Consider the following 19,715-nt stretch of genomic DNA (forward strand, 5'->3'; position numbering starts at 1 on the left):
GATATGTTTTGATTTTGCTGACTATTACCTATTTTTGTACAATAGTCAATACCCCCATCACTTGACAGTCAATGAGCAGGAGGCTTCTTATGGAAATGGAATATACTGCCATATTTTGTGTATATTTAGGAAAATATGGTACATATATTTAAATACATGTCTAGATTGCAATATTTGAATAGTAGGAAAATAAACTTGAATACGTTCACATACATTGCAAAGCTTTTATTGATGACTTTTAGCAATATATTGCAGTATATTCCAGTTAGGTAAGAGGCAGCTGAACACAAGCATGTTAATGCATGCTAGTCAGTTTCACCCTGTGATCGTCAGTTTCTATGCAATGCTGAACAGTAGCTTCTCCTTCTTGGCCCTGAAGGGTCTTAAAGGGATGCAAATGTTCTTCGTTTCCTGTTAGATTAATTATGACCTGATTTCCTTTACATTAATTAGGATACCCGGAACATCTCCTCTGAGGCCTTAATGTCATCACTGTCACTGAAGGTAATCATCATGCTTGTGTGATGAGACATGTATGTTTTGTATGAAGAGAGGGATATTGGACAATATTGAAGCTACTATGAATGTAGGGATCCCTGATAGGAATGTATTCCTACCTTAAGGAATCCTACTTTAAGTGAATCTTCTACAGCTGCATCCAACTGTTCTTCTTGCTTGGCTCAGTTTATCTCACTTTTTCACAATGGGCAGCTTACATTTTTGAACAGAGTCTGTGACCTCTCTCTCTCTCTCTCTCTCTCTCTCTCTCTCTCTCTCTCTCTCTCTCTCTCTCTCTCTCTCTCTCTCTCTCTCTCCCTCTTCCTCTCCCCTTGGGGGAGGGACTCTCATTACCACAGGCAAGCTCGGCGAGAGCTAACCATTCTTGTTGGAAACCTCCCACTAGGGGCCCTGTGTAATTTGATGCATGCTGTTAAAGCTTAGAGTATATTGTCCTTGCTTGCCTACGAAGCCTCCACCCACTGGCCCACCCTACATTTGAGCGGATCATGTGACCATGGTAAGTCATTTGCAAGTACAACAGTTCTCTGTGAGCCCCCATTCATTTCCTGAGAGCTGCGCTGAGCAGCTGAGGGGCTGAAAGGAGGGGAGTCAGAGAGAGAGAGAGAGCGAGAGAGTAAGAGCAAGCAAGAGCGTGCGAGAGGGAGAGCGAGAGAGAGAGAGCAACGGAGAACGCGAGGAAAACACTTTCCACTGCTCAGCAGCCTCTGATAAGGTCTGTGCTTTCTTTCTCCTGCTTTCTTTCCTCTCTTCCTTTTTTCTTTCCTTTTTGTTGGATTTTGTCTCTGCTTTTGTGCAACCCGATCAGCTGTCACTGCAGTGTCAAAAAAAAATACCAAGCCATATCTCTTACCATACTGTACATTGTTGTTTGTTCATTGTATTGTACCCGGAAAATAAGCAAGCAAGAAGTCAGCAAAAACTAAATTAGCATCCCTTTTCTGTGCTGTACGAGACAACGTGCAACCTAAACTGTCATCTGTAGAACAAATAGAGTGCTGGCATTATTGTCAGTAGAACAGTTGTACTTAAAAAGATTTCATTTTGACCATGGCTATATTGTTGTTTCCGTAATACTGCATAGTGCTGTAAACAAATGTTAAATTAGTATTATGATAGCATACATCAAGTAAACTGCAGAGCTGTTAACTGAAATAGTTGGGACTGCCTCATAATTCCTGTAAGACTGTGCAGATTGCGTGTGTGTTCACACCTTTTCTCATTAAGAGTTTGGCATGCTTTTGTAAAGGTGCACTGGGCACTTGTGTGGGAGGCTGTAGCGGAAGACTGTGGATCCCCATGCCCTTAAAAAACCCCAGATAATTTCCAAAGGTGCCGTGCGTGTGAGCTGTTTGGTGGCTGACAACACTGGAGGCTGCTTTGGGAGAGAGGAGAGGTGCCGAGGTAGCCGTTAGCAACGGGTTAAATACTCTGAGGCTCGGAAGGCGGCGGAAGGACACTGGGGGGGAGATGGGGGGGGGGGGGTGGGTGCTGGGGGGTGCGGGCGGGGGTTAGGGTTTGGGTGGGCGGAGGAGGAGGCGGGTGTTTTCTGGGTGTTTACAGGGGTGGTGTCTCAGATGTCATATTTTGCACTTTCACTTCCACGGCAGTAGTCAGTGGAATTGATGGGTAGCTGTCACATGTAACTGGGCAAGCTTTGTGTGTAGAGTTGTAGAGGGCTGGCCCCCCATGGTTTCTATTTTCAATGAAAGAGGACCAGGACCGAGCTAGAGGAAAGTGATATTGGTATGTGTGGTAGGGGGTTTGAGAGAAAAGGTGCAGGAAGGGAAATGGTGTTGTGACTCCAAAAACTGTAGATTGTGTTGAAAATTAGATTCCTCACAGGGGTTATCTTACTCTGTGTCAGCAGCACACAATACATGTTCACTGTTAAATCACCTCTGGAAGAGTAGATTTTATTCTGACAGAGTACAGTGTTTAGACTCATAAATGCTATCAGGGTTTTAAACAACACTGAATAATGTGCTCATCACATTACAATCAGGGTGAGTCATAAAGTGAGTGCAACAAAATGGCTTGTGTGTTTTTGCATTATGTGTGCTTCAGTAGGGCCTATTCTACCATCAGTATTTCACTGTTTTCAATATTTGACTTTTTTCGAACATATATCCAACAACCAATCAATCAGGCCACAACCAGTATCTATCAATTTATCCAATGCTGATGGCCTGTTAAAAGAGAGGGGAAGGGGCACATGTACTGTACAGAGATGGGCATTCTCCTGTTTCTATCGATTGTCTATTATAGTGTTGCTGATTTCTTCCATGGCCTCCAGAAGATGTTTTCTGGGCAATGCAGCCCGAGAGTCCCAGATAACAATTAGCAGCACATTGTTTGGATTTCCAGCTTTGGGCCAAGCTCAAGAAGATAACTCTCGGGACTTGAGGAAAGCATAGCTATATCTCAGAAAGCTTCCCCTGAGGTTTGACCATGTTAGCACTGGAGCTCAAGGAGGTAGCTGAGCTAGCCCCTGCTTTAGATCTGAGGGTTTATGCACAAAAAGTGGAACTTTTTTATCCTGTCCAGTAGGCACATAAGAATTCATAATGGCCACAGTCATAGGTTTCTTTTCAACTTTGGGGGGAGACATCCTGCTGGACCACCTAGTCCCACATAGTCAAACATCAAGATTCACAAGCATACTAGCAAGTCTAAGGACCAATTCATATGGAAATATTGTGAGTGACATATCTTCCTGTCACCCCCCAAACCTATACTTATGATCATGGTAATGATTTTGAGCACACACACAGCATAATTACATATATATGCTGAGCTTTGGATCAATCGTAACTCAATTTGGACTGTATTTGGATTTCTACACTATTCTACAATGCAGGCCTATGCTATGTCCGTGATCAGAGAATATTTGCTTAGGAATTATGCATGTGACTAGAGGGTTGTAGGTTTGCATCCCAAGTGGAACATTGCTACTGTGCCACTGAGTATTTGAGTCACTTTTTGCTTGTATACATATCCAGTTGTATAAATGGACTCTGCAGTAAAAAAAAAAAGTGATTTTCCCAAGACAAAAACATCTGCTAACAACATACAAGGAACCTCCAAAAACTAGAAATGAGTTTCTCAGCAGTGAAAGGTTCAGTTAGTTTTGTAGTGGTGTGGGGGTACATTTTCCTGATATGGTTTGGGTACATCTCAGGCAAGGTCAATGTCATTTATTACTTAATCATACTGAGCAATGACGTTCACTTCACATGTTAAAACTGTGGTTTCCTGCAGAGATGGATGCCTCTGAAAGAAAGATGACAATAACCTCATCCTCAGACCACGAGTAATCACTCACTGGTTTGTAGAGCATGATACTGACATTATCTAGAGATCATGGCTTTTTCAGTCTCCAGCTCTGAACCCAGTGGATAATTCATGGGACATTCTGGAACACCAGAGACAGCGTATTGCATTTCCATCAGCTTTCTTGTGTAGGAGTGCTGTCGTACTCCTGCAGAGTTATAGGCTTCAGTAGACTATTCCATGGAGCATACAGGCCATATTGACTATATAGTGACTTTATGTTGGCATTTAAAATGTTGTTCACTACCTCTACAACATGGGTTGGGTTCTCATCCAAAACAGAGTATGTTCAGAAACTGAGCCACATTATGTTGGCAGGGAATTGTGGGATATCTGTGGGCCAATGTCAGTGGCAAGCTGTGTCCTGGGTTTCCTAGCCACACCGAGTTTTTGATTAGTACACCCCCCCTCCTCCTCCCCAAGTGTGTGATTACAATCTCTGATACCACCCCCCCCCCCCCAAACTCTACATGAGTTCTGACTTCTGGTGTGTGTGACTCTTGTTCATGATTTCTCACTACAAAATCTGTGTTCATCTTGAACAATTGACGCACACCCCCCACCTCTGCCCCCCCTGGCTTGTCCTCAAAATTTCTCTGGCACAAATACCCATGATTGGAGTTATAGTGTCACTGCTGCTATGAACTGTCAGCACCTGTGCACTCAGTGACCTCTGAATGCACAAGGGGGGTGGGAGGGATGACTCCAGTACTGTCATGCCATGATTTTCAAATGTACAAAAGTCACCAACAGATCACAGGTCACACATGATCACAGATGATAAAAAACAAGCCAATAGGCCTATCTGCAGGTATAGTTTGATCATTTGATGGGTAAGGCGTAATTTAATGGTACTTGGTGCCTTGGACAACTACATAATCGTGTTCTCCAAAATATTTCGATTTTCAGTAGAAATATAATCATCAGAAAAGAAAGAGCTGGACTGATTCATTGGACTGATTCATGAGAAAAATGGCAATATTCTAAAACACTGTTTGGTAATTATGAGTACAGACACAGATACATACTCTCAGACAAGCAGGTCCGGGGCAGAGGCAGCACAAAATTGGAATGTTCAGTGTTTTTGTGTTCTGCCTGGTCTTTTTTATATTGTGACATTTGTAAAGTTCCCAAATGCCCCTCTGCCTATCCCCTGGTACACTTAACCCCTGTCCTGCTTGTTCAGCCTAGCTGTGTTTACTAAAGTGCCATTTAGGACACACTGTGCTCACGGTGAGAAGGAAGAGAAAACAAACTGGGATAGATGAAAAAATAATAATAATTACAACTCACCAGGACTGGATCACTCACTACTGAATGCCTGATTACCCACCTACACATGTGCAGAAAAACAATATAAAAAATCAGAAATACCATTTTTAATTTCAGTTTATCGGAGTTCACAGCATATCGCAGTCGTTTAAAAACTAATTTCATACACAAAAATGGTTAGAGCTAAATCAACTCTGATCTCATACATTTAACATATCTGATGTGTACCCTTTTGTATTCATATCAAGGTAAATGAACACTGAATATTCTACCATGCAGCTGTGGGCATGGACTGGAAATGGCTGAGGCTGCAGGTGCAATTTTTAGCAAAGACTGCCGGTGTAATTTTTGCATCCCACAGAAAGGCTCTTCAACGTCAACCTGACAAGTGAAAACTGCTGGTTTGACAGGATTAACATTTTACTGTCACTTGGGTTACTGCATCACATTACAACTTCCTGTTCTGTTCTCTCAACTGAGTCGGTACAATAAGAAAAAAAAAAATTGGCAAAGGGAAGCTTTTAGTTTTCTAATTACAGGTAATACATGGTTGTACAGTATGTACCTTCCTTTTTTGAGAATACCAGACCAGGAGTGTTTAATCTTGTCTGAAAAAGGCTGGTGTGGGTGCAGGTTTTTGTTTTAACACAGCACTATGATACCTGATTCTGCTTTTCAAGGTTTTGATTGAAGACCATGAGTAGTCAATCAGTTGAATCGGGTTTTGTGTTCCTGGGCTAATTTTTGAGACGAAGACAGACGAATATGATTAACACTAATTCCAAGATTCTTCAGTCTCTTTCCCAGTATTTGTCTTCCTTATCATGCAGCCATTTGACCGACTTGTACTGTTGTGTTCTACATCTATTGCATTCACTCTATAGAAGTTGGACATGACACTATGATGCATCAAATTATACACATCATAGTGTCCACGTGTCCCTAAATCATTCTCATTCAATCATCGAATTGGCTAATCTTTCAAGATTCTACATGGCATGATAACTCTCCCATCCATTTCCAACTACCTTACACTGATGATTCTGGCACTGAGATCTGGTCATTTTGAAGTAATTGAGCCCTAATAGCAGAGCTTTCATCTCATTACACATATTTCATTGAGCAGTTTTCTATCTGGAAAATAAAAACACTAGAAAACGAAACACAACCATATTCTACTGGACCAACTTCTTCAATATCGTATTACTCAAATATGAAAACTCACAGCAGTCAAACTTGTGTTCATAATAATGAAGTGTATGCTGGGGGGCATTGTGCTGCTCTGTTATGTGACTTCTGGAATGGAGGGTTGACTGTCTTGTCCTCCAAAACATTTTTTCGGGAAATAGGGCAGTCTCATTCTTGATGAGGTCCAGGGCACCGTGCAGTTTGTACACCCTTTGTGTGCTTCAGCTTTGCATGAATCAGTGTGGACTTTGTTTACAGTTGTAGGTTGACCCTGAGGAGAAATTATTCAAACAACATGTGGGATCAATTTCAAGCCAGCAGCATTCCAGCCCATGACTGCATTTAACACTGGCAGGCCCGTGTTAATGTATATTGCTGTTACGGGCCATAACTCTCCTCAATTAGCAGTCACTGCCAGGGTATTTCCTGTTGGATAGTAACCGAGAATGAGAACAACAATACTTTGCGCAAAACCATGGGCTTATTTGGAGCATAAAAGTAAACACAGCTGCTGAGCATATTATGAAAGCATGCATGCTGTGGATAATTTAAACTGGGGAGAATGGTTCAGCATTTCACTAAAATAATAATAATAATAATAATAATAATAATAATAATAATAATAATAATTCCAAATACAATAGTTCTGATACACTGCGTGTTTCAGAGGAAAAATATTATGACATGTGGCATATCTTGTTCCCCAGTGTTGAATATTTAGATTTTTTCATCAAGGTTTGATTTTATGCCATTAGCCTACCTATGTATTTATTTTTTTACTTAAGTGTGGCATTTTAGAATCATTCCTTTACAGCTAAAAAAAAAATGTTCTTTGTCTAAAACATATCTAAATTTGGGGACATGCATATTTATATTCACAATATGAATTTGTTAAAACATTAGTTATATTTTAGATTAGTTATATTTGAATGGATTGAGGGAAATGTGTACAATCAAGAACAGAAATACTAAAGCAAGCATTTTACAATAAAAGAGTCATCCTCTAATTTTGACCCAGATGTCTGAAAGCTCTTGTAGGGAAAGCGGGAACAATAACATGATCTTCTCATTTTCACATCAGCTGTTGTTCAATACCGCCATTGTCACTGTCGGTTGTCCCAGTAATTTAAAGTGGACTTACAAAAAATACACGTGTATAAGAGATACATTGTGCTTCCATTCGCTGCCATGCTCAGTGTGCTTTAAAGCCCACATACAGCATGTTCTTACCACTTAGCTTTTGGCATCACATTAAACTTAACTGAGTGTCCTAAAAAGCTCATTACAGCTGAGTTATCAAACTGTGCAGTGCGTTTTCAGGGTTAGCAATCAAATCCCTTCTTGTTGTGCTTCACATTGCATCGCAGCAGTCGATATTTTATTCTTCTACCTCCCGCTCCAGTACGACGTATACAGTACTTAATCTTAACGAGCATAGTCAGTGGCAGTGCTAAGGGTCGCCAATTCGCTCACGAGTCTACATAGCACCGGCAAAGCTTCCCCCGAGCATTTTCTCTCAATTTTACAATAGAAATAAATAATCAGCACCTCCATGTATCGACATAGCACCTCCTCCTTAACACCTCCAGGGAAACAATCCTGGTGTCGCCACTGTGAAATAATGGTCTCAACTTATACGACGTGATGGACAATGCGCATGTAATTGTTAAAATTGTCTGCTCTTCGCTTGTGTTTTTTATTGAATTAATAACTCCCTAGAAATAGTGTTCTATGTACAGAGTGAAATGAATATATGTTAAGGCTTGCAGGCATTTCCTGGTCAAAATATGACAATATGATATCCATTTGTACGTTTTTTTCTTTTTTTTTTTCACCTTGAATTTATGTACAACTTCACCTAATTACCTCTGGTCATTAGTCTCCATTATGAAATGTTCTGTCCAGGTGTCAAGTTTTCATAAATAGTTGGGCTGGCATTTAATGAAGGCTCAGCTCAGCCAGTGTAGAGATCACAGCAATCAAAAGCACCTTAATGAGGAAACTGGATTTTCACCCTAATGCTGAACACACCAGAATCTGTTACTTCATCCGTCATGGCAAACTAAGTTTTGACAAGTGCTATTGGCAATGAAGGAGCAACGATAGACAGAGAAAAGATAATAAGGTTCATGGAAAGGTGCTTCTGGATCAGGATATCTGAGTAATTACTTATTCAGTTTATTATATTTCTTAGTTATGCAGATAATATCAATGGGGGTTTTGTTGAAGACTAAATTTCATATTCTCATTCAAGATGCACACACAGACAGACATACACACACACAAGCACACACACACACAACAACAACAACAACAACAACAGCAACAATACTTGTGAGAAAAAGGGAGGAAAAGCCATAAATTGTGCCATTTCTGGAAATATATTGTTTTGTTTTTATGGTATGTGTATGGACATGTATGCATGTTTTTGCCACAGAAGGAATAACTTCGTTATAAACGTTTAAAAGTTTTATTACCAAATACAATATCCTGTGGATGGCGTGAATATTTGATCACTGAGGTCAATATGCTTATTTTATATATGTCTATTTTACAGCTCTGCTATTCGTACAATACTTATTATATATTATGTTTTTTGACAGGGGGAGGAGCATTGTGGTGTTTATGGATCTACCGTTTCGCAGTAGCAAGCAACGTTAACAACATCTAGGTTATATTCAATATACTGTAAATATGCATGCATTTGCATATGACCAAAATGTGCAACTATCAGAGAATGAACACTGAATGCATAATGATAATACACTGACGATATTTACTAATCGCACTTTATGTCCATAATCTGTCTTCCTCCTCATATTCTCTTTGTTCAAGCTGAAAAGGCAAAGACAATGTGCAACTGAAAGCTTATCTTGAGAGAAAACCTGTGTATGTGTGTTCAGTGCGTGGTGAGAAGTTGATAATGGGGGAGGGGGGGTTTCTTTTGTAGAGAGACGTTAGTGGTGGGTGAGTGCAACCAAAGGTCACAGTGCCACACTGCATACTGGTATAGCCATGTTACTATGGCACTGGAAGCTAGGCTTGTTTTTGATAAGCGGATATCCCTCAGACACCCATGCAATCTGCAAGTTCTACTGTCTAGTTTTGTTTTGAACAATGCCATGATGTAATAGGCGACAATTGCTGTGAGTGGTTAGGCAGGAAAATGTGGCTTGACACGTTTGTCTTTTTTAGTGGTAGCTACTACTAAGTTCAAACAGATGTTTGTTCAGTCATTTTAGACAGAAGCGAAAAGTGTTTGTGGTTATGTCGATACAAAAGATTCAGGAAAACATGGGTGTGGTAGGGCCTGGTTCTGACGACAGTGTGACATGAAAACATATTTAAGGACATAGATTGATGCAATAATTGTATTTTAAGCAGCATTCCCTGAACACTATTTTCTTTTCATAAACCTTGGCACAGGCCATATAACTGTGCTATTGGTCAACAGCTGCAGTGGTATTTTCACTTTCAGAGTAGCAAACATGAGGGAAGGGGAAAGGGAAAAAATGGAACAAACTGAAAGAGACAGAAAGGGATGAAAGACAAGGCCTTCAAAAGACCACTGTATTAAACTTTGCAATTACTAATAAGGCAAATCAGAAAGTGTACATGTCCTGATCATTGATTCAAAGTTCCATGACATGCCCTGTGTGACCTAACCATTTGCTTTTCCAAAACCAGATTATCATGAAATTAGAACTGGTTTGATAGTGGTCCTGCTAGGGGACTTCTGTCTAATGTGTATGTCAGTATCAGTCATTTATTTCTGAGGGGCACATGGTAAATTATTCTTTGACATCACAATGGCAATTGTCACAGACAGAGCTGACAGTTTCACTGTCCATCTCATTTCATTTGGTGTTACAGTGAAATCTGTTGGTTAGAATGACTCAATTCTGCATTTATTTACCTAAACAAGTTCCTGTCCTTGGATTAGACAGCTATGACAACTATGGGACCTTGAACCGACCCAGCCCTGCTTCTTGGGGGAATACTGACACAGTCTCTCCTGAGCAGGAGTAGCCAAAACTACTGGCCACTCTGTCTGAAAAATTCAGTTTATGCTCACCAGCTTGTTTTTGGAGAGCAAGCTTGATGTTTATAAGGGGGGGGGGGGGGTCACCTTCCTGTAAATGGACAGTTCCTTTGCAAATATTGAAGACCATGAAGAAGGCAACGAGGACTCAAAGTCAGCATGCTACTACCTCCCAACAAACAAATATGTGGTGTTTGTTCATTAAATTCATGGTTTGAGTAGTTTACTGTATTTAAATTGTTCATATATTTTTTATTTGTGCAGTGATTGAAATAGGAAGAATATTCAAAATACAATTGAATACAATGGAATGAAAAACATAGCATTCAAAGAAAACACAAGCACGGCCTGTGAGGTCTTCAACAGACTATTGAACTAGGATCTAGGGCTCGAGTTTTGAACAAGACCCCCGGAAGTCCTTTAAGGGGGTACTCTAGTGGGTCTCTGGCCAGACTTGATATACACTGTCTATATATAGCATTGACAAAATATTTTAAAATACCTTATCTTAAATATAACCCCTTTAACTTATGATGGGGTCCCCTGGATGCCTTTGAGTCTGTGATGGGAATCCTTGGTTCGGAAAATGTTGAGAACTCCTCGTTTAGGGTAAAGAGCTTCTCTTCACAAGTCAGTGATTGCCAGAGTGCATATGTACTGATAGGAAAAAAATAGAAAAGCCATCCTGCTCTTGAGCCTGATTCAGAAATGTCCCAATGGCACCCAAAGCCTTTGGCTGACTCGTCCGCCAAAGAAAATGCACCTTATGAGACGGAAAATCTGAAGTCATTCACAGTGTGCCAGAAAAGATTTAAAAAATAATAATAAAACTGAGTCCAAAGTACATCTAGGGCTGAAACACTCCACAAAGTGCCGCAGCACTGAGCGTGTTTGGAAATTTGAATGACCGGAGGTCCTTTTAGGAATTCATTTCGTATGCCGTCAGGACACGGTTCGGTTGCATGTGCGGTCTCTTCTTTAGAGCGGCCATTTGCGGCGAGTTCTTTCGGCAGCCCTGTTCAGAGGGATGTAGGAAACAGGCTGCCAATGAGCTGTCTAAGGGGGATGTGACAGGGTTAGCGCTACAGTGGATGTGTGGGCAGCACTGCTGTGGTGAAAACAATTTACATATCTGAACGGCACAACAGCATTAGTCAATCAAATCCTCAGAGTTTTGCGAGGTAAATGAGATGATTAACTCTGAAATGCCCACCGCTGTGAAACCATTCGTGAAACAAACTAAAATGTTGAATTTATTTGGTAGCTTACCTTGTACGGTACATTTAAATTCTTCAACTGGTTTTCTATTTTCAATTTTCAGCGATTTCCCAGTTCTTCACTACAAAAGAGAATTTAGTTCTCAGTTGACCTAAAAGCTACATATGATCACACAACAGCAGAGAAGTTCAAAAGATTGCAAAATGGCTTTCATAATCACTCATTAGAGGAAACAAAATGACTGCACAATGCAAGATGTGAGAAGAACACAGGATCAAGCAGCAGCCTCTCGGTGACTTTGCTGGGGGTTGTTTCTGGCTGACTCGTCACATTTTGAGGTGTTGGAGGCACCGCGAAGGGGAAGTGAAGACCCAGCCAGCAGAGAGGCAGAGAGCAGGTCAGAGGACGCTGTTCTCGCTACAGCAGTCTGAGTTCAGGGTCTAGCTACAACCGTGATTCACAAATGAACATTCCTGCTTTTAAATTCCACAATGACATAACAACTGCTCTCCCCAGAAGAGATCAGAGTGTTACTATCGTATTCTTATTGTACATTTCAGAGTATGATTACTGTAGATTTCAGAGTCTTTTTTAAAATGTTGTTTACAGATCTGTGGAGTACTAATCTTTTTCAATAAATTATACTGCTTTAACAATATAAAAGATTTGGATTTGAACCAAGAACACCAACAACCATAATAATAATAATAATAATAATAATAATAATAATAATAATGTTTCCATTTTTATGTGTATGTTTTCTTCTTCCTTTTTGAAAAGGAGAGTAAGAATCTTCTGTACACATCTCTGCTTGGCTGCAGTCCACTTTCCCTGTGACTGCTCCCTTTGTTTCCCACAGTGCCCGTGGCAGGAGGTCTGCTCTCTGTGTCACAGATGCACAGACTGGCTGAGGGCACTGGACACAGGAACACGGCATTGTGGGAACAGAGTGTTTCTAAAGAAACCACTTGTGCCCACCCTCTTCTCCAGAAAAAGAAAATCGGGTTTCAGTGCCAAAACATTATACGATATATCATGAAATAACATTTCTTATCTTAAAAAAAATGTCTTTAAAAATATTTTTGATTCTCACATTTGGTTGTCTTCCCCTGAGTCCATTATGTAAGCATTGTGAAGTGTTAATTTATTGTTTTCCAGCTGTTTGACAGAAATGTTTTCAGTGTAACCAAAGACACACTATAATGTACAGTAAATCTAACCTGATAAGAGAAAACCTTATATCACAGTATATTTGATCAGATAATGTGACAAGAAGGATTAAAATTTGTGGGACAAGTGGTTAAAATTCTTGCCGTATCTGTGAGTAATGTATACACGATAGGAAGGTTTGTTTAACAATATAATCTTAATCCCTCATCTTTGGACTTTTTTTTGAAAACAAAGACAAGATTATCAGAATCATGAAATATACAAGTACAGATTTATTTTTGCTCAATAAGATTAATTGTTTTAAAAATGCTATCTGCATCTTGTATGCATTCAGTGTGCGTATAAACCTTTACTCAACAAAAGAAGCTATGATGATCTTGCATTATTAGTTGTTTATTGTAACATTATTTTGGAATTAAGAGGAATCATCTCTTACTGAATAAAGATTTTTTTGTACCATCTGTTGGGCTAATACAAGGAACTTACACATAGGCCCATTAGTCAGTGACTATTGTGTGCAGAAGACAAACAGAACTATAGAGGCTACACTGCAAGATGCAAACAACTAGTTAGCTGTAAAAACAGGATGGCCAGGTTGCAATAGAGTCTGCAGAGTTCTGGAAAAAGGTCTTATGGACAGATAAGACCAAGATTCACTTGTATCAGAGTGATGGCAAGAGCAAAGTGTAGAGGTCAAATGGAACTGCCCAAGACCCAAAGTGGTGGTGGGGGTGTTGCCATTTGGGCATGTATGGCTGCTAGATGTACTGGCTCACTTTTCGTCACTTGTGATGTACAGTAACTGCTGATAGCCACAGCAGAATGAATAGGGCAGGTGTTTTTTCTTCAATATGGTGGGAATTATCTCTCTCTCTCTCTATATATATATATATATATATAGAGAGAGAGAGAGAGAGAGAGAGAGAGAGAGAGAAGAGAGAGAGAGAGAGCGAGAGAGAGAGAAGTTTTTGAACCTAACTCTGGCTGGGGGAATGCATGAGTTTGTTCTATGAATTGAAGGCTACAGCTAAGAAAAACCTATGCATGTTCTTAAAATGAGCATGTGCTAAGGTCGCAGGTGGGTCACAGAAGGTCAGATTTTCTTCAGAGGCCTGTCACCTCATATTGATCTGCTCGTCATGCGTCCGGCTTGCCATGGTGTTAACCTGCTGCAGCAGGGATTGATTCAGTCAGCAGCAATAGCCCTCAGGAAGGTTTCCACATGCTACTCAGGAAGCCAACTGCACACACATACATACGAGGACACACGCACACACACACACACACACTCACACACACGCAGACCTCACTTTCATTTCCTCAGTCTCTCTTACTCAGCTGTCAGTCCTGCTGATGGACTGTCTCCAAGCAGCAGAGGTCATTGGCCAACCTCAAGAAAGTCATTTGCCATCACGGCTTAAACCCCACCATTTACAGTATGCAAGTAGGCATGTATATCTTTAATAATCTTTTCATCCTTATGTAGGCAAAAAGGCTGAAGAATGGGTGTTAAATTAAGCAAAAATGTATATTTAAATACATGATTATTAATTGATAAATTGTCATCTTTCCCCAATTGTGAGCCTGGTATGCTTTGTTAATAAACTAATGGTTAGGTAGTTACTCCTTCCACTCCTACAAATCATGGAACTACAATTCCTGTAAACCAAACCTCTAACCAATAAAGTAATGCTAATCAATCTCACAAACTGTCAGTTGCTTTTTTAGATGATCTACAGACAGTTCTCTATCAGCAGTTAATCATAGGGATTAAAGAGATACCAGAGATCTTATACATGCCTCCCTGGTGGCAGTTTGGTTGAAGAGAGCATATACTTGAATATAGAAATATAGGATAGAATATTGTTTTTTACAGCTATTAGCTGTACATAAAAGCAAAATCATGCAACTCATTTAACAATGCAAGCTTTTCATTGTACATAGAGCTAATACATATTTCTTATGCACTCTTATGTGTTCTACTCATTGATTTGTGAATTTGTTACTATTGAGTCATGCACCTCCTCTTCCAATGGACTTCTAATAGATCTGTTGCATGTTGGTGTCTAGGTAGCATAACGAGTTGTATTATAATGCAAAAATTCTCCAAATCACGAAGGCTCTGATTACATTGCAGCTGGAATACCATTAACATCTGGGTTATATTTTATTTATTTATTCATTCATTCATTTGGCTAGCTTTCTATACAGTTTCATCTGTGATCCATATAAAATTTGTGTGTTTACACTATCGTTGCATTCTGAGATGTTATAAATTACCTGAGCTATTTATCAATTTAGTTTCCTATTTATGTAGTTGGCTTTAAGTAAACTATATACATTTAAATTTGGCCTTTTATTTTTGTCCCTCTCACTAAAATGAAAAGCCCTTGGTAACTTCATCATACCAGTGAAGATCTCCTTAAAGATTAATTTGTTTTGGTAACTTCCTTTCTGTTTCTCTTGAACAGAAGCATCCCCCACAATGAAATTAAACTGGTTATTATGGCATGACTGTGCTGGCTGTTGTTTTCTTACATTTCTAGGCTACTGATGATGTCATTAACCAGTGATATTCTTGGCAAAGATAAGCAGTTTTGAAAATTTTAATAGTGTGCCTAAAATTGAATCCAGGTGTATACACACAAGTCACTTGCAAGCTGAAATAAAGAAACACCATAGAAATGTGGTGTGTGGTATAAATCAGAACTGAAAAGATAAAATAACTTCTTGCTAGATACTGAGAAAAAAATCTGTATCAAACAACCTGTGTAAACACAGCACATGCATGCTAACATGAAACATTAGCAAGATATTCAGCTACCAGTGTAATGTACTTAAAATAAATAATGGGCATGACTGAACACAACAAAGACAGCACATGTATGCAAATCAGTGAGAACTGTGAGAAGTGTAAGCAATGGAGGTACAAGTCATGTGAATCTATGTTTAAATAGATATAAAATTGTATGCATAAGAAATAACTGTGTGTAGAATTTAATCACAGAAAAAAGAATATGTTAGCAGCACTAACACCATCAAAGAACAAGTGGCACAATGCCAAGAAAGATGCAGTGGTGGTGTCCGAGTGGCGCAAAAAGCTAAGGGTACACCTGAGAAGGAGCCAGTGTTGCCACAGTAGGAAGTGAGAGAGACAGAGCAAGAGAGAGGGAGAGGGAGGGAGAAAGAGAATCACTGCAGGCGGAGGAAGTGATTGGAGCGACTGTCATATGAACTGCCATAAAAACATGGCATAACTATTGTTTGAAATAGCCTTGCCTGGAGTAGGACGCCTATCTTGTACCAATACCAGTTATCACAACAAAACTACCAAATTAAGAAGTTCAAGAATTTATTTCTGTTCATTTTTGTTATGTAACTATCAGACAATTGGGAATTATTTGAAAAAATACATCTGAAAAAATACAATTTTGAAAAACTTAATTGTTAAGAAACAGTAGAATGTTGCAGATTGTATAATTACAGATCACTTCTTTGGCGAAAATGGTCAGATTTCAGGCCATTGATAGGAAACTATTCTGGGGCAACCCGAGCCACTGTGCACCAGGGTTGCTCCATGTTCCAATCCTGGTCTGCTCTGTCTGACAGTCTTATGAGGACGTCCGCCTGGTCTTCCCAGGAAAAACTGGTCTCTTTGTGTTCTGCCCAGACCTGCATCAGTTTGAGGCTCCACCTTTAGTTTCCATGGTAACACCATCTCGATCTGCACAGACCTGAAGCCAAAGGACAAGTCGGTCACACTGAAATTCCAAGGCTGTTAACCCAGGTTTTCCTGGGCACAGACTTATTGCAGGGTGGTTGAATATTTCCTATAATATCATTATTTTCTTTTGTTTTCCCGATCGTCTTCAATCAGACTACATATTTTTCTACATATTCATGATATTTTCTTCATAACTAAAATTAGACCCCCTAGTTTTCAGTTTGTATTTAGCCAGGTAATGGTTTATACACCAGAGGTGCCAGATGATTCAAACCCAGTGTTTTCTTACTTTAGCTCTATAAACTGAGAGTATGATTATGTAATTTTAATGGAGGCGATGACATATAAAAGTCAGTTGCATTTACATAAAGCTCAAGATTTATGAGTCATTTGTCTGACTCAGGGTGAAGTTTGTGCAGACGTTATATTGCAATTAGAACCAACATCTTTGTGTTAATGCAGACAAGGGTTCAGTCCAGTGAAGGGACTTCTCTTTCTATGTTCTATGGATACATGCGGTCATACATTACTTTCTGTAACAGAAAATTGTAGAGCTCACTTATATCTGTATGGCTCTGAACATACTGCCTCTTTCCCTCTCCATGCAGTCTATTCCCCAGTAGTCTGCATTCTGCAGGAATTGACCTAAACGGTACAGAAGTCCCTGTACTCTACTTATGTTATTGCATTCTTTTTCCAGTTATTTTCTTTTGCTTAGCATAGTTAACCTACATTAGTATTACATTACATTACATTTATTTGGCAGGCACTTTTATTACTACAAAACACAGGCCCGATAAGGTAACATACACATTATGTAACAGTTTTCCATAGCCATGAAAGTACTTTAAGTTATCCATACAGTATTATTGGTCTAAGACAGATGTTACCCTGGCATATATTTCTGTTTCTCAGATAACTCATGTGGATGCAGTTAAGTTGCTCTGGATAACAGCACCTGCCTAATGAATGTAATATAATGTAATGCTAAGAGGGGAGCAGAGCACCACTTCTGCAGCCTCAAAGGGAAGCTGTGGACTTCAATGGTGGATCAATGCCAAAGGATTACTAAAACCACTGCGAATCACATAATAACGCACTGATTCCAGCACAAAGCAAAAATGCTACATGGTTTTGCAGGAGCAGTGTGGAAAGTGTGTACGAGGAAATTAGAACGGACAAAATACAGAGAAACACCCAAAACTGTTCTTGTTCAGTATATAGTTTGCCACCTGCTTTTGAAAATCTACATGGTGGATTTTTTATTTCCCACTCCGGCAATGTGTGATATCTGCACTTGCACCAGAAAGCCTTGGATCAAATGCTGAACTAAAATAGATGCGCACGGTCCACAATGCCGAGCACGATGTCGAACAGAAATGTTTAGAGCGCGTTCGCTTTGCTAGCATTCTTTCATGGAGGGCCGCTCTGACAACAGCCCGGGTTACCTCAGGACATCGCCGGTTGAGGGAGGCTTGTCTTGTTGCATTTGGCTCTCTCGCGGGTTCTCTCTCTAAAAGGTACAGTACTGCTGCCTCAGAGAAGCACATGGGGAGGTTCTCTGCTCTGACCCTTTGTGAATTTTGATGTTCTGCGGACACCATATCAAAGTAATGTTGTTCTTATTGTATACTATACTTCAGCACAAAAGAAAAAACTATTTTTTCAACACAAAAGAAAGTATAAATCAACCATATAAATTATTTGGATTTTATATTTCTCAGGCCAAAGGAGACATGATTCCTTCTGTTTTGGTATTAGTTTCATAGGTCTTGTTGGAAATTTACATTTGTCAGTTTCTTTTTTCTAAGGCAGCTGAAATAACCAGGGTCTTTAAATAGCTCACACATATAAAACTGAAGAAACAGAGAAGTGGTTTGTTGGCTTGGACTGCTAAGGCATTTCATCTGTCGAATATTGTTGCAGTGCTCCAAGAACTATATTAGCTTGTAATCAGATTCTAACAGTTCATTAAACCTGTCTCCTCTGAGCCCTGTCTCTAACCCCCACCCACCCCCACACATGCACACACACACTTTCTCTCTCTCTCCCCCTCTCTTTCTCTCACACTTTCTCTCCCTCTCTCGCTCCCTCTCTCGCTCTCGCTCTCTCTCTCTCTGTGCTCTCGGTTTCCTCTTTGTCCGTGCACAAAGGACCCTGAGGGGTATTTCTCAGGCAGTATCTCTGCTGTGAAAACAGTTCCCTCCTGGGGTATCCAGGGAGAGTAATGGCATGAGCTGGCTCTTCCCTGGATATGGGCAGGAACTGTGCTGAGCGCAACGCCCCCGACCCCCACCCCCACTCTCCTCAGCTCCTACTTCCACCCTGTCCTCAGACCACTGCATGCAGACGACGACTGGAACCAAACTGGAACCAAATCAGATAAAACCGCTGTGAGATCAGCTGTAAATTGTCCGTGGGAGACCCAGGACTTCCTTGAATATGCACACCACAAAGCTTACTGCATTGTCAGTATTGAGCAGTATAATATTTGTTTATATGTCATAAGCCCATTTCCAAGTTTGTGTAACTACACTTCTGAGAACACAATGAAATGTGGAATGGGACGCCCCCAAACCTACATATTGCCTCTTGAATGCATCGTGAATAGCGAATGCACAGATATGATGCATGTATATAATCATAGCATGACCACTCTCCATCCATTACACATGTTTCAATAAGGTGTTTCAATACACTTTGGTGTGTTACTGTTTTTTGACGATAATACAAAAAAAATGTACAACTTTGACCAAAACCCCTTCCTGTCCATCACAGTGCTGCATTTACTGGTGTAATTTCTTGCTTTTAACAGATACAAGACAGGAAGTGTTGACAGTGCAGACAGTCTTACTGTACTGTATGTCCTGGTTTCTTACACCTCTCTCTTTCTCGCTCACAGACACCATTAATAACAGGATGTTAATGCTTGACGGGATGCCGGCAGTCAGAGTCAAAGCAGAACCTCTGGAATCTGAGCGAGGGGTAAGCAAATGCTTGTTTTCCAGGCAATTCCCCCTTCTCTCCTCTCCGTGAAACCTTCTAATTATTCCCAGACCCTGTCCGTGAAGGCTAATACCAGTCATTACAGAGCTGAACACAGTGGAGAAACACAGCTGGTCCAGGAAAATCTTGCTGCCCCCCACTCCCCCCCAACACACACACACACACACACACACACACACACAGACACACACACACACACACGCACACACACACACACACACACATTTTAGAAGAACAAAGACT

At 40.2% G+C, this 19,715-nt stretch overlaps 1 protein-coding gene across 4 annotated transcripts in view; it reads left to right on the forward strand.

The window, feature by feature from the left end:
- Positions 1-907: 907 nt before the first annotated feature.
- The window catches only part of LOC135250525 (Krueppel-like factor 12), a 52,341-nt gene continuing 33,533 nt past the window's right edge, over positions 908-19,715 (forward strand). The window contains exons 1-2 of one of the 4 annotated variants that reach the window (XM_064326881.1): positions 908-1,018; positions 19,369-19,451. In XM_064326881.1, coding sequence (XP_064182951.1) covers positions 19,386-19,451 — 66 coding nt within the window. In that variant the 5' untranslated portion in view covers positions 908-1,018; positions 19,369-19,385. Of the gene's footprint in view, positions 1,019-1,053; positions 1,235-15,506; positions 18,935-19,368; positions 19,452-19,715 lie in introns of those variants that run through there. The other 3 variants (XM_064326878.1, XM_064326879.1, XM_064326880.1) reach the window with 3 other exon arrangements.

Source organism: Anguilla rostrata, chromosome 3 (genome assembly GCF_018555375.3).
Source record: "Anguilla rostrata isolate EN2019 chromosome 3, ASM1855537v3, whole genome shotgun sequence".
Lineage (NCBI taxonomy): Eukaryota > Metazoa > Chordata > Actinopteri > Anguilliformes > Anguillidae > Anguilla > Anguilla rostrata.